This window comes from Ictidomys tridecemlineatus, chromosome 10, assembly GCF_052094955.1.
Source record: "Ictidomys tridecemlineatus isolate mIctTri1 chromosome 10, mIctTri1.hap1, whole genome shotgun sequence".
NCBI lineage: Eukaryota > Metazoa > Chordata > Mammalia > Rodentia > Sciuridae > Ictidomys > Ictidomys tridecemlineatus.
Window position 1 is genome coordinate 32,371,473 of NC_135486.1, and position 20,929 is coordinate 32,392,401.

At 55.3% G+C, this 20,929-nt stretch overlaps 1 protein-coding gene and 1 long non-coding RNA gene across 3 annotated transcripts; one reads left to right on the top strand and one right to left on the bottom strand.

Annotated features, from left to right (window-relative positions):
• Positions 1-1,148: 1,148 nt before the first annotated feature.
• On the bottom strand, positions 1,149-18,595 carry Etnk2 (ethanolamine kinase 2). 2 transcript variants are annotated; one of them, XM_005330308.5, is made up of 8 exons: positions 18,125-18,595; positions 15,866-16,125; positions 12,848-12,970; positions 7,944-8,086; positions 6,505-6,588; positions 4,512-4,657; positions 3,703-3,776; positions 1,149-2,255 (listed from the first exon to the last, which is right to left on the bottom strand). In XM_005330308.5, exons 1-8 carry the CDS (start codon positions 18,380-18,382, stop codon positions 2,183-2,185), a joined length of 1,161 nt encoding a protein of 386 aa, XP_005330365.1. In that variant the 5' UTR covers positions 18,383-18,595; the 3' UTR covers positions 1,149-2,182. The 2 variants fall into 2 exon arrangements, with proteins under 2 accessions (XP_005330365.1, XP_021585517.1); XM_021729842.3 differs by lacking the exons at positions 15,866-16,125; positions 18,125-18,595 and adding an exon at positions 14,375-14,530.
• On the top strand, positions 18,197-20,800 carry LOC144367182 (uncharacterized). The gene is made up of 2 exons (XR_013426479.1): positions 18,197-18,337; positions 20,600-20,800. It is a non-coding gene; the product is annotated as an uncharacterized LOC144367182 (long non-coding RNA).
• The last annotated feature ends 129 nt before the right edge of the window (positions 20,801-20,929 follow it).

A 20,929-nucleotide genomic window follows, 5' to 3' on the forward strand; every position in this document is an offset into this window, starting at 1 on the left:
CCAGGAGGGCAGATGCCAGTTAGCCTGGAGTGGCGGTGACAGGAGAGGAGGAGGGGCTCGGCTCTGTCAAGGAGCAGGGCTGTGCCTGCATAGCCCCCGCAGCCCACCCGCGTCCCTCCTGGAACCCTGGAGGAACAGGAATGTTTTATCAGCACAGGCAGTGGGAGGGTGCTGCATCCGTGCACACGGTGGCCAGAGAGCCTGCAGGACAAAGAGTATACCTGGGGACCCTCTCCCAGTCACTCCCTGCTCATCACTGCAATACCAGCCAACATGCTGTGACATCAAGGCCCCAGGAGGCTAGGAAAAAAAATGGACTTCAGTGGTCAATTCTGCCCTCAGCTTTAGAGGTGCCTTGGAGAGGACAAGGGGCGGGGGGCACTGCCATCTAACACTGGCGGGTCGTGTCCACGAGCACCTGCCCCTGCAGATGACACTCAGGACCTCCTACTGGCCAGCTCTGACCACCCCTGTGTCTAGGTGCGCGTTTCCCCCATATCCTCCATTAGCTCCCTCCGTGGAGGGCCTGGCCACCCGGAATCACTGTGACCTTGAAGGCCTCCGCGACCGGCCTGCTCCAGTGGTTGCCATGGCACCCTGCTACATTTGCAGGCAAAAGCCAAACAACCAGAGTCCACCTGGCAGGCGGCTGTTGCTGTGGTCACTGGCTGCCCTTAAGGACTCCGGGACTCTTCTGTCTCTGAGTTTCTGCTCTCCCCTCCTGGCCTTCCGAGAAACGGACAGACTGGGTCCCCAGATCTCTCTTGCCTTCTGTCAGCCGGAATAGGCCCCCTTGCCACTCGGAAAGCTGGAAGCCAGCGAGGACCAAGGAGTCCTGGCTCATCACCTTGGCTGGCCAAAATTCTTGGGATCCACAGCCCAGCTCCCTCTAAGCGGCACTGTACCAGGTCGCCTAGTTCCAGCAAGAAGACAGGCGGACAAGCCCTGAAGCACCAGTCCTGCACCATCGACAGGGACCTGGGACCCTTGGAAGCCAGGGGACTGGACGTGGGAGGTGTGTGGGCTCCTACCACTTTGACTTGAGCATGGAGCAAAGCCCAAGGAGCGCACCTCAGATTCCCCACCTCTGAAGTCCTAACCGCATCCCCAACTCAAGCCCTCGCCATTGTCCCTGAGACACGGAGCAGTCCAGAAATGAGCATTTTAATGCAGAAAAACCACGATAATTTACAAATGAATCACTATATGAGCCCAGAGCCTGGAGGGTCCCCAGAGCTGTGAGGACAGAGGGAGGTGGGAGCTGTTGGGTGTTAAGGACACCCAGCTCAGTCAGCACCTTTCAAGATCTGGTCTGGGCAGGCTCCGAAATGCCCAGCCGGGAGGTCCCTGGCCCTCCACTCCTTGATTCCCACCTGTCACTCCCAGGTGGGAAGACCTGGAGCTGACTTTAGGACAGAAGGTAGAGATGGAGAGACAGATCCTGGGAAGGGAGGCCTGGAGGGCACGGGAGGGAGCAAGGCAGGAGGCTGCTTCTGGTTCATGCCACCCCACCCTTGGCTTGATCCCCTTGGGCCAGGCCACAGCACAAAGCAGAGCCAGGCTTTGAGACCCAGGGCTGATGACCGGCTCCCTTTCCTCTCCCAGCAGGCTGCAGAGGGACAGACAGCTGAGGCTCAGGAGGGTGATGGGAGGGAATCAGTGTGGAGAACGGGAGGGGGTTCAGGAGGCAGCTGCTGGCGGACCACCCCTCCATCCTCAAGACAGGTACATCCTTCTGCCAGATTGGCATGCTGCCGGTTTGGGGCTCAGCACCTCCCATGTGGGGCATGCAGGGGGACCGGCCAGGGCGCTGGAGGTAGAAAGGAGCCCTCCCTTTCCCCCCGCCAGGAAGGGTCAAAGAACATCTAAGGCAGCCCCAATACCAGCAGGCCTAGGGCTGGGAACGGTGTGCTTCCCAGGGGTGGTTCCGGTCCAGGCCCTGGCTGTGTGCAGGCACTTCCTCCCCAGCCTGGCGAGGTGAAGGGGACCCCCACAGTTGGGTCCTATCAGCCCCACCAAACAGGAGAATGGGGTCTTCAGTGGCATCCACTGGTGGCCTTCTCCCTGGACACCCACCTGGCCCCTCTCCCACCTTGTCCAAGGGTGCAGACCCCAGAGCAGAACCAAGCCCTGGAGACCAGGTCTGGCCAGGCGGATGGGCAGGGGAGGAAGAGGGAGACTGTCACTTTGGCATCTCCAAGGCTGACACTTGAGGCTTCACCTTGAAGTACTGGTTGAATCGGATCACTGCGTACCTGTCAACAGAGAGGGAGGGGAGTCAGGTGTGACCCCGGGGCGTCCCTGCCGGGGGCTCTCTTCCTCACCAGCTCCAGGCATCTAGGCTGGGGCAGGATTTTATATATATATTTTGGTTGGAGATGGACACAATCTCTTTATTTACTTTTGTGGTGCTGAGTATTGAACCCTGTGCCTCACACATGCGAGACAAGCGCTCTACCACTGAACTACCACCCCAGCCCACAGGATTGATTTAAAAAAAATTTTCAACTTATTATTTTTTTCTAGATAAGACTGGAGCCACTTTTATACAAACACATTAGATTGGAGTTTTGTTTTCCGAGTTCTGAGTGTTAAGGATATGTATGTGGTCATTCGATGCATCTCCAGAACTTCTCTGCCTCGCAAAACTGAAATCTGCACCCATGAAACACCGCTCTCCATTTTCTGCTCCGCCAACCCCTGATAACCACCAATCACCTGTGTCTACAAATGGAATCATCATATATTGTCTTTGTGAATGGCTTATTTCACTGAGGATAATGTCCTCTAGGCTCCTCCGTGTTGCAGCATGAGACAATATTCCCTTCCTTTTTAAGACTGAACAATATTCTGTTGTATGTTTTCCATTCATCTGTTGATGGACACTTGGGTTGCTTCCATCTCTTGGCCGCTGTGAATAATGTTGCTATGAACATTATTTCTTTGAGAGCCTGGGGTTTTGTTTTGTTTTTGAAGCAGGAATTGACCCCAGAGGCACTTTGCCACTGAGCTACATCCCCAGCCCTTTTTTAAATTTTGAGATGGCATCTGGCTAAGGTGCCAAGGCTGGCCCAGAACTTTTGCAATCATCCTGCCTCGCGACTTCCAGATTCTGTGAGATGACAGATGTGCGTCATTGCACCCAGCTCCTGCTTTCGGTTCCCCTGGCTCTATCCCGGGATCGCTGGGTCACAGGCACTTCATTTTTTTTTTTTTTTTTTTTTTAGTCGTTGATGGATCTTTATTTTATTTATTTGTATGTGGTGCTGAGAATCGAACCCAGGGCCTCACACATGCTAGGCAAGCGTGTTACCTCTGAGCCACAGCCTCAGTCCCGGCACTTCATTTTTTAGTGTTTTGGGACTTTTGTGCTGTTTTCCAAAGTGGCTGCACCATTTCGTGTCCCTAACAACCGTGCACGAGTTTCCAATTTCTCCACATTCCTGCCAATACCAATTCTGTGGTCTTGTTGGTGTTTGGAGCAGATACTCCGACTGGTGGGAGGCAACAACTCTTTGTGCTTTCGACCTGCATTTCTCTACCAATGACACCATCACTTGTCCAGACAGGGGTCCTCCACCCTCACAGCTCTTCTACCCCATCTCTAATGGCTCTGGACACCTTCAGTCCGGGGTAGCCATTCCTCAGGGCTCTTCTCCTCCACCCCTGTGCCCACCTTCCTCCACTTACCCCTGCACTCACCTGAGGAAATCAAAGTTGATGGTGGAGTACTGGTTCTGGATGAGGGCCCAGAGAGCCCACAAGAAGTGAGATGCCTGGAAACAGATCAGAGACCATCAGCCTGGCCATGCCCAGGCTTGTTAGGGGCCTCACAGGGCAGGGAGGACATGGTCACTCTGGCAGAAACTTGGTGGATCTCCCCAGCACAGGCTGAGGAGACTGCTGTGGCCAAGTCACTGGGCAGAACCTGGGGGAACTTCACTGTCCTATTAGAGAAAGACAGACAGGGGCTAGAGGTGTGGGGCTCAGTAGCAGGGCACTTCCCTGGCATGCACAAGGTCCTGGGTTTCAGCCCCAGCACTGCAAAAACAAAACCAAAAACAAGCAGAACTAGTGCACCCAGGTCCTGGCGTCCCCTGTCCCCGCCCAGGGCCACAACAGCAGGACGGTGCTTCTAGGAATTTCAGTGGTTGCCTGTGCAAGACACACCTTTACCCTCCTTCAAAGGCTAAAGACAGTGAAAAGGATGGGTTTCACTGTAGCATGAAAGGCAGAGGTTAGACCACAGAAAGAACTACTCATCCAAACGACAGAATTTCTAAGATAGGAAGATGAGATTTGTCAGTATTTCTCTAGAAAGGAGGGAACCTCGACGGGATGGAGCTGACGGAGCAGGGAAGAGGCCACCTTGGTATGAAGGGGACACCTAAGATGGCTCTTCCTAGACCACCTCTAGGGTGGGGGTCAGAGCTCCCTGCGGGTCCTGGCCTCTGAGTGGAGGGCTGGGGCTCTCCTTCCCCTGCCCCCTCCTCCCAGCTACAAGCACTCACCAGGGCAAATTTGTTGACTTGCACATAGAGCCGCTCCACCTCCCTGGGGGTCACAGCTGTCCCCTTCTGTGCCTGCAGGTAGTAGAGCAGCCACTGCAGCTGGGTCTCCCGCGACGGGTACCTGCTGTAGTCCACCTCATTCACACCTGATGGGGAAGCAGGCCAGACAGAAGGTGCTGCGAGGGCCACCTGGACAGGTGTCCCTCCTCCTCTAACACTGCCATCTCCCCCGACCTGCAGGCTGGGCCCAAGGGGGGCCCCAGGGAGGTGCCTTCTCTGACTTCCAAGCTCCGCTGATGGGGCCTGGGGTAGGGTGGGGTCTTCCCCATCCCAGCTGGGGACACTGCTTCTCTGGGCTGAGAAAGTAAAGAGGAGCACTGTCCTCAGAGTGACAGTGACCCTCCAGGGTGGCACCACATGAGCACTGTGCAAAACCAGGGCTCCAGAAGCCCTGGGCCAAAGCGCAGATGAACCCCAGGAGCCTCAGGTCTCCGCCAGGCCCCGCTAACCCCAGACAAGCCCTTCCTCTCCCCGCACCCCCTGATTTTCATTCTCAGGTGAGGGAGCTGCACTTGGTGGTGAATTTCAAAAGCTGCTTAGACCTATTTGCACCCACCGGTGTCAAGAGGCTCCTTAAAAACACCCCTCAGAGAGCACCCCCCACGCCGTCCAGATTCTCTGGATGATTCTGACAGGTGGCCAGGCTGGGCACCTGTGGACCAGCACCACCTCTCTAGAAGTCCTCAAGCTGCCAGCCCAGTCGTGCAAGGCATGGTGGCAGAGACCTGGGCATCAGAGCCAGGATGAACAGAGGTGGTTTAGGACAGGAGCAGGCCTGGGACACCTTCCCTGAGGGAGGCCTCTTCCTCCCTCTCCTTCTCTGGACTCTGCTCTGGGCTGTGGGTAAGGGGGACTTAAAATGCTTAGGAATCATCCGTTCTGCCAGGGCCACCTCTGCTCCAGGCCACACCTAGAAGCTCAGCTGCTCTGTCCAGGGGGTGGTTCTATAGGTGGCCCGGGCATACCTCACCCATCCTGAGCTACAGGGCCTGGCCATGTCATGCTGAGCACCCCACACTGCCAGCCAGGGGACACCCCTCCCGCCCCAGGGCCGGCTCCATCTATGGACCTCCTCAGTCTTGATTGTCTACCTCAAGCCCTGGAGCTGGAAAAGCCCACCCTGCTCCCTTTACACGAACGGTGGTCCTGCTGTACAAATAATGCCTCTAGGGAACAGTCGCCTACCCTCGGAATCTGTCCTACCTCATTTAGACGCTTCCATTCCCATTCCGGTCTCCCTGGCAGCTGCAGGAAGGCCGCCCTACCTGATAGCAGCAGCCAACACCAACCATTTGCTTTGTCTGTGCTGAGGGGTGTATGTGACTCAGGTCACTACTACGAAGCAGATATTATCACCATCTCCATTTTACAGGTGCATAGAGAGGGTCAGTAATCTGCCAGATGGTCATACAGCGGCAAAGCTGTGTATGTAACTTCTAAGTAGCCCCATCTAGTTATTCTCTCCAGGTCACCAGGCCAAAGCTCGGCCCTGCCTTGTCTGCATGCAGGGCCCTCATGTATAACCGTGCAGAATAAGGGACCCGGGACAGGGGCAAGTAGAGACAAGCCATCCTGTGTGGTGCTGGCCGTGCTGGCATGGGCTGTGTCTGCCCAGAGGGGGGGACTTTTTCTAATTCTCATGCAGGACAAGTATCCCCTGGGTCCCCACAGAGGAATTATTTTCCTGATTTATACCAAACTGCCACAAAGGCTAACAAAGGTGGGCGTGTGTGGGGGGGGTGGTCCTGTCTCCCCTGTGAGACCTGAAGCTCGCTACAGCCAGGCTGTGCCTCCCACCTGGAGCTGTGACAGTCACAGGACAGGGACTATCTAGTTGCCACCCTCCATGGAACCACCTTGGGTCCCACCTGTGGACCTAATCCCATCACAAGGATGGGGACTTGGGTACAGGCCCAGCAGAAATGCCCCTCACCTGCAAACTCGTTGAAGTGGTTGCCAATGTCAAAGGCCTGGTAATTATAGCCCGCGTACTCGTAGTCGATGAACCGCACGTGACCTGGGAGGCAGAGGGGAGGCCATGAAGGTTGGCCCAGACCTGGCAACAGGGCCCAGTCTCCGGAATGCGCCCCCTGGCTCTTGCCGGCTTTTGCAGCTTCTAACTGTCCACCTGTCCATCTGTGCCACCCCAGCTCCCACCTCCAGCTCTCCCCAGAAAACATTTGTTCTCAGCATGACTAGGGGTCTGCCGTGCACAGGTAGCCCTCCGTATCCACAGGCGCCACCTCCGTACACCAACCAACTTCCGTAGCAAACATGTGCAGACATTTCCTTGCCATTTCCTAAATAACATGGTATAGGAACAATTTACAGAACATCCACACTGTATGAAGTATTATGGGTAACCCAGAGATGGTTTACAGTATACAGGAGCCAGGCACGGTGGTGCACACCTGTAACCCCAGCAGCTCAGGAGGCTGAGGCAGGAGGATTTTGAGTCCAAAGCCAGCCTCAGCAACTCAGCGAGACACTGAGCAACTCAGTGAGCCCCTGTCTCTAAATAAAATATAAAAAGGGCTGGGGATGTGGCTCCGTGGCTAAGTGCCCCTGAGTTCAATCCTGAGTACCAATAAATAAAAAGTATACAGGAGAATGTGAATAGGTTATTTAAAAATACTATACCGTTTTATTTTTATTTTTGCAGTGTTGGGGAGGGAACCCGGAGCCAGCTGCATGCTAGGCAAGGGCTCTACCATACAGCTCCACCACCAGGCCAGCACCATTTTATATAAGGGCTTTAAGCATCCTTGAGGGGTCCTGGAGTCAATTCCCCATGCACGCCAAGGGACAAGTGTACTTTCTGGGGGCAATGCCCTCGTCAGAGAAACCAGGAGGCTCACTCCCTCTGGAGGCTGGGGCAAGTCCTGTTCAAGAGGAATGGCTAACGTGGAGGACCTCCCCAGACCATGATTCGGAATTCCTTCCTGGGATAGCTTTTTCTCAAGGAGAATTTCTTGTCTCCTTTTCTATAAATTAACTGCAGGGGCTGGGGTTGTGGCTCAGTGGTAGAGCGCTCACCTAGCACGCGTGAGGCCTGGAGTTCGAAACTTAGCACCACATTGAAAAAAAAAAAAAATTGGGGGTTGGAGCTGTAGCTCAGTGGCAGAGTGCTTGCCTAGCATGCATGAGGCAGTGGGTTTGATCCTCAGCACAACATAAAAAATAAAAAAAATAAAAAAACAAAAATAAAGACATTCTGTGTATCTACAAGTACAAAAAATAAATTTATGAAAAAAATAAATAAATTGACTGCAGATTGAAACCCAGATCTGTTTTGGCTTGTCCAAGGGCCAGCCCGAGGAGCAGATGCCCAACCCACCTCCCCCACCCCCGGCCAGGCCAGGGGAGCTGTACCTTTGGCACTATCGTAGATGATGTTCTTGCAGAGCAGGTCATTGTGACAGAACACCACCGGGGAATCCAGCTGGGACAAGTGTTCCTTCAGCCAGGCCAGCTCCCATTCCAACACCTCCAACTTAGGGACATCTGCAGAGAGGCTGGACAGTGGCAGAAAGGTAACGGTGGATGGAGGGCCAGTCCAGATGGGCAGGCACCGGCCTCCAGGCCCCCGGGATCCAGGCTCATCTCTCCCCTGACTGCAGAGGCCTCGGACAATGGCCAGCCTCTGAGACCCTCAATTTTGCCATCACTTTTGTCAGCTGGCCCTAGGCTTCCTGTCCTCCTAATTTCTGTGCTTACAATAAGTAGTGGATTCAAACCTGGGCAGGAAAGCGACTGGCCCAGATAAAAGTCGCTGACCAAATGGCATCCCTGCTACTTCATGAAGAGAAGGTAGAGAAGAGGGGCAGTGAGAGCCAGGGTCTAGATGGAATGATTCCAGACTACGGGAGGAGGCAGCCCACAGAGGAGTGGGGGGAGATGCAGAACAGATCTGGGTCCAGGAGCGTGGGGAAAATCCCCAGGGAGAACCTGCAGCTTCTCCAGTGAAGGAGTAACCATGCCCTGCAACTGCTGGAGCAAAGGCATCCTCTTGAAGCGGCAGAGGCATGTCCTGTTGTGTCCCACTCCCACTCCAGCAGCTGACAAAGTCACAGGTGGAAGGCACTGGGACCCTCTGGCCTAACCTCATGTGGTACAGAAGCACCTCTCTGGCCCAGCAAGAAGGCAAAGTGCTGTTGGGCTCACTCCTTCAATGCCAAGGGCACGGAAAGGTCTTCCAGAGGAAAAGTACTGCTCTGACGCTCCCCAGGGATGGGTCCCTTCCACCTTGAATTGTGTTTCCTTGTCCTGGACCCCTGCCAGATGGTACCTGAGCAACTTAAGGGGATGAAAACAAACATGTCCCACCCACCCCCATTTCAGCGGCCATTTCTGATTCAATCAATATGCATTGAGAAATAAATGAATTGGTCAATCGGTGGAGTCCACGCAAGGTCTGGTGAGGACACAACATGTTCAGGTGCTCTGAACTTTGGCCTCTCAGAGGCACACAGGTCTGTGTGTGCTCAAAAACCCAGGACCGTGGGTTTTATCATCTCCACTCAGGAACCTAGGCCTCGTCTCTCTGTGCCCAGGGTGCAGAGGCCTGAGAAGGGGAATGAGGTTAAGCATGGGCAGGATATTCAGTGGCCAAAGCGTTCCCACGGCCCCTCTGGAAAAGGAAGAACCTGCAGGCTCCTCCCCAGCTTTGAGAAGGTCAAAGCTGAAGGGGATCCCAGATCCTGTGGTCCAACCCCACAGGGAAACTGAGGCTCCAGGAAGGGACAGAGCTGCCTCCGGCCTCCACGCAGCTCTGGACTCGGAGCTTCCCAATCCAGGTGAGGCTGTGCATCTCCCCGGAGGCCCGGCGCCTCGGGATCTGGGGTGCTAAGAGGCTCAGGGAGCCAGGAAGGCCACGGAGGGGAGGGGGCTCCCCTCACCCGCACTGGACTTATCTCCGTCCACAGCTCTGCATGCGACAGATTTCAATCTTGACGCTCCTTAAGGAGCCACTTCCTTTGAAGACTCCTCTTTTCTTGGACTGAGACCATCGAAAGATAAGGAGGAGGAGGCTTCCTCTGGCTTGCCCAGGTCCCAGTCTGAAAAACATGGCTTTGACATCCACACGCCTGCTGCCTGGTCCCTGACCTCTGCCTGACCCCTCCCACCTCCCCCCCCCCCAAGGCCATGAAGATGGTTACTGTGGGAACCATCCTCCTTCCTATCTCCCTGGCGCCTCTGCAAGCTCAGGAGTCCCTCCCCTGAGCACTTGAGCTCCCACCAGCTCTGCCACCTTCAGTCCTGATGCCACCAGATTCTCCCAAGGCTGTGGGGTTGACAGTAGAGTGACCACTGTCCCCTTCCAGAAACCCCATTCCAGGCACCTCAGGGACAAGAGAAGATGGAGGGGCGAGGGTGCCCCAGGGACGCATTAGGAGCTCCTGCTGATGAAGGGACTCTTGCCTGGCTCTCGGTCACTCAGGTCTCGGAGCACACAGGACAAAAGTACTTTCCCCCTTGGGGGACCTTCTAAGCACTCCAGCTTCCTGGATTTTGACCTTTGCCCTCCCACCAGCCCACCTATAAGTCTCTATTTTTTTTCCCCCTTTCAGTACTGGGATTGAACCCAGGGGTGCTCTACCACTGAGCTATAGCCCAGCTTTTGTTTGTTTGTTTGTTTCGAGGCAGGGTCTCTCCAAGTTGCTGAGGCTGCCCTCAAACTTGCGACCCTCCTGCCTCAGCCTCCTCAGTCACTGGGATCACAGGCATGCGCCTGGCCAGTATTTCCTTTTGATGTCCCTGAAGTGCATATCAGTCCCACATTCCCCAAACCACCCTGGACACCTGCAGGTCCAAACAGACACGGTGGCTATCAGCTCTAGGTGCCCATCTCTAGGTCTCCTCTGCTCTCCACCTGCCTCCCCCCACCACTTGTTCTAGAGCAATTTTCTCTCCAAGTGTAGTTCCCAGGGCAGAATCCCTTGGGGAGCCTACCGAATGGCAGATTCCTGGGGTCCAGCAAGACCTCCCCATCAGACTCCAGTGTTGGGCTGGGAATCTGGGTTCAGAAAGCACTCCTGGGGCACCCTCTGCTCCAAACTTGGGAACCTTAGTCCTAGAACTTGCTCATTTAATGACAACACTCCTCCACCCGTCTCCCTACCTCTAGTCCCCACCCTGCCTCAATTGTCACCCAAATCTATCCCTTACGGTACACTTCATAGTTTCCTTCCTAAGCCACATCCTTGCTCAGATACCTGTGGGACTTTCCACAGCCCGCTCACTTTAGTCCTGGTTCCTTAGCTGGCCATTGAAGTCCCCACCTCTAGATCCAAAGTGCCCTGTCTCCCTCCCGGCTCTGACTCTCCTGAGGACCTCATGGCCTAGGTCTCCTTGGGCAAACCCTGCTCAGTCACCTTCTCCTCCAGCTAGAGTGGCCCCTGCTCACCTCAACCAGCACCTCTGCTGAGCCTTCCCTTCATTCCCCCTCTCAAACCCTCCGCATGCATGAAATACCTCGCCTTCTTTTGTAGTCGAGCTTGGGCAGGTCCTGTTTACCTAGATGACTCCTAAGCTCCTTGAGGACAGGGCCAATGACACGGTCATTTTAAAATTTTTATTATCTTAAATCCCAGTCACTCAATGTTTGTGAAATGAAGAACTGGATAAACCAGGGTTAGGAGTTCAAGGTGCTTTGTCTAGTTGGTGTCCAGGATTGCTCAGCACAGGGCAGGGGGTCATCTCCTAAAAAGGCTCTAAGAAGTTAAACCTTAATGTGTCCAATGTCAAAGGCATGCCAAGAGCAAAGGGAGTTGGCCAGCTCTTCTCCAGGGATCTCTCTCCTCCCAACAAGGACACCTCTCCAAGGTTACACAGAGACAACAGCCAAAGGACACTGCAGAATCAAAGATCATGCCTGAGCACCAGGAGGCACCCCAGTCCCTGAGCTGCCACTGACCGGCCATGACCTTGGGCAAGTCCCATCCCCTCTCTGGGCCTCAGTTTTTCCTGTCTGTCGAACCAAGTGGTGGATGGAGGGTCCTGTTCTCCATGTGTCTTTCCAGTCCCCAGGGAGAAGGGTGTCCTTGTTCCAGAGATAACATGTGACACAGGTCCGAACATGGTCAAATAGAGGGCAGGCTGGGGCCAGCCTGGACAAACAGTCCCAAAGCAGCGCTTGATAATCGTTAAGCAGGAGGGTCCAGATAAAGTCACGTGTGCGTTCAAGAGACACACAACGGTGACAGGGTTAATGAATGTCATCTTAGAGGAGGAAGGAGACACCTTCTCCCAGATTTCCCATGAACCTCTAGAAGGAAAATGATGTTCAAGTTAATTACATATTTCAGAATGGCTAGCAGAGAGGACTTTGAACATTCCCAACACAAAGAAACAACCCACGAGGTGATGGATACACCAACGCGCCTGATTTGATCATTACGCATTTTATACAGGTATCCAAATAGCACACTGTACTCCATAAATACGTACAATTCTGTTAACTTAAAACTTTTTAAAATGTATATGTTTTTTAAAGTGATGTTGAACCTAAGCAAGGTGCATGGAGAGATTCAATGCTGACTTTGACTTTTGGAGGGGAGGGGTAAACAGGCCTCTGTCCTTCCTGGGTACCCCAGGGTGTGCTGGGAGTCGGGTCTGTCTGGCCAAAGAGCTGAAGGAAAAACTCGGGGCGCCCTGCCTTGCCTGGGGAAAGGCAGTGTCAGTCCCTGGAAGGAGTGGTGCAGGAAATAGCAAGTTTCAGCCATGTGGGCATGAGAAGAGGCCAGGCAGGCAGCAGGAGCCGGCATGACCCGAGGGTTTGCTGGCTGTTGAGCTGTTCTGTTGAGTGACTCTGAGCTCAGTCCCTCCCTGTTCTCAGAGCACCCTGCCCTCCCACTGTCCAGAGGGCAGCTCAGGCAGAAAGAACCCGGGGCTAGAAAACAGAAGCCCTGCCTGGCAGCCTGCGCTGGGGAAAGCTCTGTCTCTGAGCCTCAGTTTCCTTTAAGTAACACGGAGAGAAGTTCCCCTGACCCTAGTCCCTGCCACCATCGAAGACTCAAGGAGAAATAAGCACATGTGTATAAAACTGCTGATCCATACTTTTAAGATGCAATCAACCGGCCTAAATCAGCCTGGAGACCGAGGCCCAGCAACTGGGACCAAAGGAGCTGCCAGGGAAGCTCTTGGCCCCATCCCAGGCCCTGTCCCCTAAACCTCTTGTAATGGGAGTAGGGGGCTAGAGCCAAAAGTACAGGACAAGGGAGCAGATTACAGCAGCAGAGACAGTGGCAGCCTTGTACCCTCCCAGACCTTTGTACCTGGGGTGGATCTCATTCTTCACCAGCGTGAAATAATTGTGCATCTTGTGCCACAGGGTCGGCTTGGGCAGGCTGCCATTGGCGTGGATGGTGTGAATCTTTGCCATTTCTAAGGCAATTAACCTACAGTAGCAGAAAACAGGAGGGGGGGAGAGTGTCAGTGCTGGGCATGCCCTCCCCTCTTGGTCTCTCCTGACCAGACTGGGCTGGGAGATTCATGGGGACGCTAGCTAGAGGGCCTAGTGTGGGATGGTTACAACTCTTTCAGGAGCAAAGATCCCCCAGGAAGAGAGTCTCAACAGAAAGCATGAAAATGTAGTAAGACCTTCAGCCCAGCAGCTCGGTCTCCGGTCCCAGAGCTGGGCTGCTTCAGAGAGCAAGCCAGAGCAAAGGGCTCTTGGCCCCACGTCAATCTCGCCCCACCCCAGTGTTTCTGAAGTAGCCATGAAAGCAGGGGTACCTGGGACGAGGGGTAGTGTCCTTTCTCCCCCATGGGCCCTGCCGCATCCTCTCAGGGGAGGTGATAGCAGGTCCCTTTCCATCAAAAGATCAGGGGTGATGGTGGCAGGCGGGGAAGAAACTCAGGCCTCATATCAGGCTGGCCAAGGTGGGGAGGGAAACCAGGGGCTGGGGCAGCCCTTCCTTGGCCGCAGGGAGTTGATGCTGGTGGCAGGGTGCCAAGGACGCGAAACAAACCAGCGTTCTATTTTCAAGTCCTCCTGTGGACATTATCCAAGGTCCCGGGAGAGGAGGAGTGGGCGGCGGAGAAGGTTGCTGGGAGAGGGAGGGGGTGGCTGGAGGCTGACCGGTCAGAGAGGGAGGGCCTCGATAAGGGTCCCAGCGCTGAGGCCTGTGTCCCAGTGGGACTCCCACCCCTCTGCCAAGCCCTCCCTCTGCAGCCCCACCCCCACCCGTCTGCCAAGCCTCCGACAGTCAACCTTCCAAGCTTTTTTGCCTCAGCCTGTTGCCCAAATGATAATCACTAGGAAAGACAACAAAGGCACGGGCTGTTTACAGAGCTATCCCAGGGATACCCCTTCTCTCCTTGCCCCAGGTGGGAAGGGGCAGGCCATGCCCCATGGTGATACAGGGCAGCTTCAGGCCTCCTCCAGAAGCCCCCAAGGGTCCCACCTCCTAAAGGGTAGAGGAGCAGGGGGTGTGGCAGCAGCTCCATGGGCGAGAAAGGAAGGCTGGGAGTTTGGAGGCTGGAGGTCCTGGGGCAGGAGGGGTCCACAGAGCCGTGGGCAAGGCAAGGAAACAGACCTGAGACCCAGGCCTGGCCTTCCTTCCCAAAGGAAGATTCCGAACAGAGCATGAACAGAGCGTTTCCTTGAATATCAATAGGACTGTTGTCTGAATAGCAATGAAAGTAACCTCGACACTCAGCATTTTTTGCTGCGGAGCCTCAGCAGAGGGGCTGGGCTGTGGGCTCAGGGGAGGGTGAGGCCTTCCCCTCAGACATCCACCCTCACCCGGAGGAAAACAGTCTGTCCTGGGGAAAAAAAAAAAAATCAAGGAAGGGCCTACCTCCTTCACCTCTCCGGATGTCTGGCTCTCCCCCAAATGCCAAGTTCTTATTATGGAACCTAAATCCCTCTTCAATCTTCCTGACAGTGGCAATTGTTTCCACTGAGGGGATGAGTGACAGCATGAGGTTCGCAGAGGCGGAGGGAGACTGGGAGTGGTGGGGACCTGCCAATGTTTGAGCCTCTTTGCACAAGACCAAGGGGGAGCTGGGAGGAGCTCAGTGGGAGAAGCAGGGCCTGGTGCCCACACCCTCCTCTGACCTCACATCTCCAGGCTGGGTGCATTTGGAGCTGTTCGCTGGAGGCTGGAGCGATCCTTGCACAGGTGTGCACGCCTCGCACTCCAAGCACAGCTACAAGGCACAACTCACGGGGCCCCAGCAGCCTGAGGCAGTGCTCAGGAGCATGGAGGTGGAGGGGCTCTCAGACTCCCCGAGTCCCTGGAGAGCCGGGTATACTTACTTGGGCTATCTGGGTGGCAGGTGAGGAAGCAAAGATGTCCTTGGCCTACCCCCAAGTGGACCTCATTGTTTGCCCTCAGTATGCAGAGGTTTCCTTTCCCTTGCTTTGCACAGAAGAGAAGCCAAGGATCTAAGGCAGACCCTGCACGGCTGTCTCCAATAACCTCAGCCTGTCTCAGGACTCACTCACTGATGCCCTCGGCAGGGCTCCTAGCATTGTGGGGAAGAGGAAGGACATGGCTTGGTACCCTTGTTGTGGCATATCCAGAGAAGTACACTAGGGACACTTTGATTAGTCCCTTTATGGGCCCCACAGCAGCATCCACAGGGTTTAAAGGTTAAGTACAATTTCTAGGCACTACACATCCAGGTATTTATGGGGAGGGGCCCCCCAAGGGTCATGGGTTCTTTGAAGCCCTTGCAAGGAGGCCTCAGCAGCTCCCCAAACCTGGATTCCCACACTGTCAGGGAGCCCCAAAAGAGCTCAGACCAGCAGGAGGGAGGGTTCTCTCTGTTCCATAAAGCCATGCACACCCTAGATACTGCCCATTTTCCTCACACACCTAAGGCCTTGCAGAAGGTGAGGAGAGGCAGGAAAACCTGAGTGTGTTCCTGTGGATTTGGCTCGGATTTCATTTCCAAAGTTCTGAGATGTTTCCAGGTCAGACCAGGGGTGGGCAGAGATTTGAGGCATGGGATCAGGAAGCAGATTTCTGCTGCATTTCAGGAACCAGAAACTTGGGTCCAATGTTCATTAAAATTCTCACTTTCCTCCCCCAGAGCTCATCCTTCTAGCAAACTCCAATGAAAACCCACAGAAAGCCATCGCCTCTCTGCAAAGCAATGCACCACACACACACACACACACACACACACACACACACACACACACACTTGTTCATGTAATCTCGGGGAGCTCACAGATCTCCTTCTCCTCCATGGAGACCACTCTACAGCAATGAAGGGAGCCAAGGATTTCAAAGCTCAAGGCCAGAGGAACAGAGATGAATAGAACCCTGCACCCTCCTTACCTGAAGAGCCGGGGATCTTGGATGTGCTCAGGTCCCAGGGCCACGCCCTGCATGTACTCGTAGCACAGCCCATTCTGAAAGGTACAGTAGAGTTTGGGAGCACAGCCATGTGCTCGCAGCAGCTGGAAGTTCCTGACCTCATTCTCCCGGTCTACCAGCAGCTCTGTGCGCTCCCCGTACACCCGGACCAGCACGCAGTCCTGCATGTCCTCCTCCACGTAGCAGGCCACCAGCTTGTTGGTGATGCCATCAGTGAAGCGCTAGCACAGGGAGAGGACAGCTGTGGGTGGGTGGGGCAGGATGTCTCTGGTCTCTCCCCCAGTGCCTCAGCAGGAGAGGCTCATTTGAATGCTGGCCACAGCAACATATAACCCAGTCCTGTCCCTAACCTTAGGATAGACTAGAGAGCCCAAAGGGGGAAAAAAATGGCAGCTTGGGCTCAGCGCAGGCACACTTTTTCCCCTGAGTCTGACCCTAGTGGATGTGATTCGGCAGTAGAGGAAAGTCCACACTGGGTGGTGGGTAGAAGTCCCCTCCCCTCCCTATTCCTCCATCCCTGTCCTGAAAGACACCCTATGGACCCGAATGTGGCAGAGGAAGACTGGGAGTCACCGGGACAGAATGTCCTGACCAGCTGCCTCTCACTGTTGCCAGGCAGAGGGCTCTTTGCTGTACCTCTGGCTCTATCCAGCAGCAGAGGTACAAGGAAGGTACTGAGGTTGGCACCCATCCCAGGACTTTGGAGGCCAGAGGTCCTTGGAGCCTCTGAGTTCCATACCAGTAGAGATAGGAGACAATTGGGCTGGGGCACAGGCTCTACGAATAGGGTTATAAGGAGGAAGAAACCATGGGTTTGAGGGGAGGGCACATTATGACAGAGCTTTATGGGATCTTAGAGGACATTTGGACCAATTCTAGGTGGGGAAACTGAGACCAGGAGAGGGAGAGGCTGGCAGCTGAAATGTTAGGCTGGTTAGTGCTGGAAATGACCTCAGATCCCTTGATGTCTTTTTTCCTTTTCCATATTGGGAATTGAACCCAGGGGTGCTTTACCACTGAGCTACATCTCTAGCCCCTTTTTATTTTTTATTTCCAGACAGGGTCTCACAAAGTTGCTCAGGGCCTTGCTAAGTTACCGAGGCTGGCCTTGGAACTTGCCAACCTCCTGCCTCAGTCTCATGAGTGGCTGGGATTACAGGCATGTGCCAACACCACAGGCTGCTTGATGTCTTTTTTTTTTTTTTTAATTATTTGCAGGTGGACACAATATTTTATTTAGTTAGTTTCATGTGGTGCTGGGGATGGAACCCAGGGCCTCACACATGCCAGGCAAGCGCTCCACCACTGAGCTAACCCCAGCCCCCTGCTTGACGTCTTAACACACCAAACTGGGCCTTCTGAAAATGCTGCCCACTCCCTGGAGGGTTCTGTCAGCCTCCACATTCAAGTCCAGAATCTCCCCAGAACTTTGCCTTTCTCTACCCAGAAAGCCCTTCAGCATGAAGCCCTAACGGCTCAGCTCTTGCCTTCATAGGCAGCCCCGAGGGGGCGTGGGGATGGTGGGCAGGTGGAGGCCTCCTTTCCGAGAATGCAGGTCAGCTGGGGAGTCAGCCTGGCACCGCTCGGTGGGAAGCTCTGCCCACAGGTGTATCAGGGAGAGTGTGTCCAGCTAGGGTGGGCAAGGCGCCTATTGGAGGTTAGTGTGTGTGCGTGCTGGGTCCCAGCCTGCAGTCATGGTGAGGGGCTCCATGCTGGCTGGATTCCACGAGGTGGCTCCAGGGACTCTAGGGGCTGCTCACAACCTGGAGGTTTTGCTCCCACCATGGAGGTGGAGAAGGGGTAGCAACACGTGTATGGTGATGGCAATGGGGTTCCCTTAAAAGTTCTTGCCTCCTCAGGTTTCACAGCTGGCTGGGTAAACGCTTCTGGGCAGCTAGGGGCACCAGCAAGCAGGGACAGGGGGTGGGGCCCGCACGCGCAGCATGCTGACAGTGGGCAGGTGGACCTCCCGCGAGCAGAAGAACCCCGAGAGGAGGCGTGTGTGTGTGGAAGGTCCAAGGAGGCGTGCGCCTGGCTTCGCTTCTGGCCCAAAATAGACGGTGGGATAAACAGGCAAACAAACCACGACCCAAAGCTCTCCTGCGAAAGCGGTCGCGCACCCCTGGGACCGGCACCCGGAAGGATGCATGGACAGGCGTCCACGCAGCCCAGCTGCAGCCTCGGCAGGGCCCCATCCCGGCCCCGCGCCCGCTCGGCTACCTTGGTCTGAACTTGCTCCGGCTTCCAATGCGGCCGCAGCTCCTGGATGAGGCGCAGGGCGCCCGGGAGGATGTCGTCCTGGTCCACCCAGACGCTGAAGCACGGGACAGCGGCGGCCCTCGGGGGGCCCGGCGGCTCCCGGCAACCCGCGCTGGCCGCTGCCTTCTCCTCCATGCCCCATGAGCACTGCGGGCAAGGCGCCTGCCTCCGCAGGTAAAAGGGCGAGCACGGCAGAGGAGCCGAAGGGGGCACAGCCATTCCCAGCAGCCCCACCCCCTCGGAGCCGCCGCGCGAGCGCTAGCCCCTGCGGGGGGGCCCGGCGAGGGAGTGGGAGTGGTAGAGGAGGGGCCAGGGGAAGTCCATGACTCAGGAGCCAGCTGCCCGCTTCGATCGCCGGCTCTCGGCCCGGCGCCCGAAGCCGACCCCGGAACGCCGGGGCCCGCCGCGATTGTGACATCACGGGCGGCGGGCCACGGGAACGCCCCCTGCCCGCCCCCGCCCCGGCCCGCGGGCCGCCGTGGAGCGCCGCCTGCCATCGCGGGCAGCTGTGGTCTCAGCTACCTGGAGCGCGGGGTGGGGGGTGACGCCCCCCGGGGGGGGGGCGGTGACGCCGGGGGCGGAGCCTCTGCAGGATCCGCCCGCGGGTCCCAGCTGGGGCTGCTCCGGGCACTCTCCGTGGCTTTCCCAGCAGCTGGGCAGGGGCGGGGAGGGCTCCTCGGCGCCCCTCCTCATCCTGGGTTATGGAAATCCGGGTGCTCCCAAGACATCAGCTTGAATCCCCCCCACCCATCCTGGTCCCTGCTTCCTGAGCTCAATCCCTGGGCCCCCAGAAAAGGATCTGCAGGAGTTGCCCGTGCTGCATCTCCAAGGCCCTTCCTTCCCTGCGGGGAGTCCCCACCGCCACCACCACCTCACACACACATATTTAATGGAGAGGGATGTTGGGAGATGGTTTGGGAGGTGGGCATGCTAAGCCGGCAGACTTTGTCTTCTGACAGGTCACTGAACCTTCCAGAGCATTGGAGTATGGGGGCACATTCTAGGCCAAGACTTTGAGCAGGACTGAGTTTTGTCAGTAATAAATTATTATAGCCTCCCTCCTGACCCAAGAGTTTGACTGGGGGCAGGTAGTAGCCCAGCAGGTGTCCCTTACCCCCGTGCTTTGTTGGGCAAAGGGGTGTGGAGGTGGATAGACTCTGGACTGGCCTTTTGGGAGAAGAGGTAGAAGCCTGGCATAGGGCCAAAGCAGGATAAGCAATATCTGGGGAGTGGGACACAAAGAGGCGAGCTGACAAGGTGTGCCAGGGCAGTTGCTATGAGGAAGAGGAGATGTGGAGAGGCCAGACCAGCCTACGGGGAAGCCACTGTTAGTTGTAGTCTTCACTACTCATTCTATCACCTCCTGTTGGCTGCCATCACTCACTGTCCTGCCTCATGGACCTCACTAGTCACCATCTTACATTGTCTCACTCAGTGCCTACAGAAAAGGGACCTGTTTCTGTGTCCCCAAGTTATTCCTTTGGTCTACCCAGGAACCTCTCAACCACAAGACCCTATGATTATTTCTGTCCATAACCCAGCTCTGCCCTACTGAAGTATCTGTGCTGTCTAATGCAGTGACCACTGGCCACAGGTGGCTATCGGCACTTGAAATGTAGCTAGTGTGACATTGTATTTAACTTAAATGTAAACAACCTCATGTGGCCACTGAATTGCACAACATAGCAGATCACGGGGGCCTGCCTACTTCAGGTCATGGATCCTTAGGATTCAGGGCTGGAAAGAACTTTGCCTCCAGCTTTTCCTATTTTTGGTACCAGGAGTTGAACTCAGGGGTATTCAACCACTGAGCCACACCCCCAGCCCTATTTTGTATATTATTTAGAGAGAGGGTCTCACTGAGTTGCTTAGCACCTTGCCGTTGCTGAGGCTGGCTTTGAACTTGCGATCCTCCCACCTCAGCCTCCTGAGCCGCTGGGATTACAGGCATCCACCCCCATGCCCTGCTCAGTTTTTCCTTTTGCACTGAGAAAATGAAGCCATCCCTGAGGTCCCATCAAGTCCCAGGAGGCTGCATTCCTAGAGGTACCAAGAGCCTGATTGGAACATTCAGAGACTCATATTTTTCAGGCAAAAGAAGTTTGAGTAGCTACATTAAGGGACAGCATTAGTGGCTTCAGGTGGCTGCTGCTTTCTCATTTCCCAACCTACACGCCTGGACAGTCCTTGGGGTAACAGTGTGAGAAGAGACTCTGCCTAAGGAGTCTCAAGTCCATGAGATGGAGGATTGTTGGGAGCTGCCACATAGGAACCCAGCATCCCTTAGCCTTGAGCAATGAGAATGTGGAGATGTGGCAAGCCAGCCATGGGCTGTGTGTGTGTGTGTGTGTGTGTGTGTGTGTGTGTGTGAACTATGAGCACTGAGCGGGCAACTTATGCATCTTTTTGCTGGCTCTGCCCTTGATCCCCACACAGCACATGAGATGGGCGCGGCCTTCCTAGATGTCAGTCAACCTGCTGACAGCAAGACATCAGGAAGCTAGACTCAACCCCCTGAAACCTGACCTCTTGCCTCAGTTTGAATGAACCCAATAAAAGGGTTCAGCATGTGCTGTGCTATTCTCCCCTTTCTTGCCTGCGGCTGAGGAGTGGTCACTGAAGCCAAAAAAAAAGGTACTTTCTGTGTCTGTGTCTTTATTTATTCCCCAAGTTCACTTGGAGTGACCTTGACCCGTTTAGTTGTGTGACGCAATGGAGGATAGCAGTGTAAGCATCTATGCGCCTACACGTGACCCTACACATGAG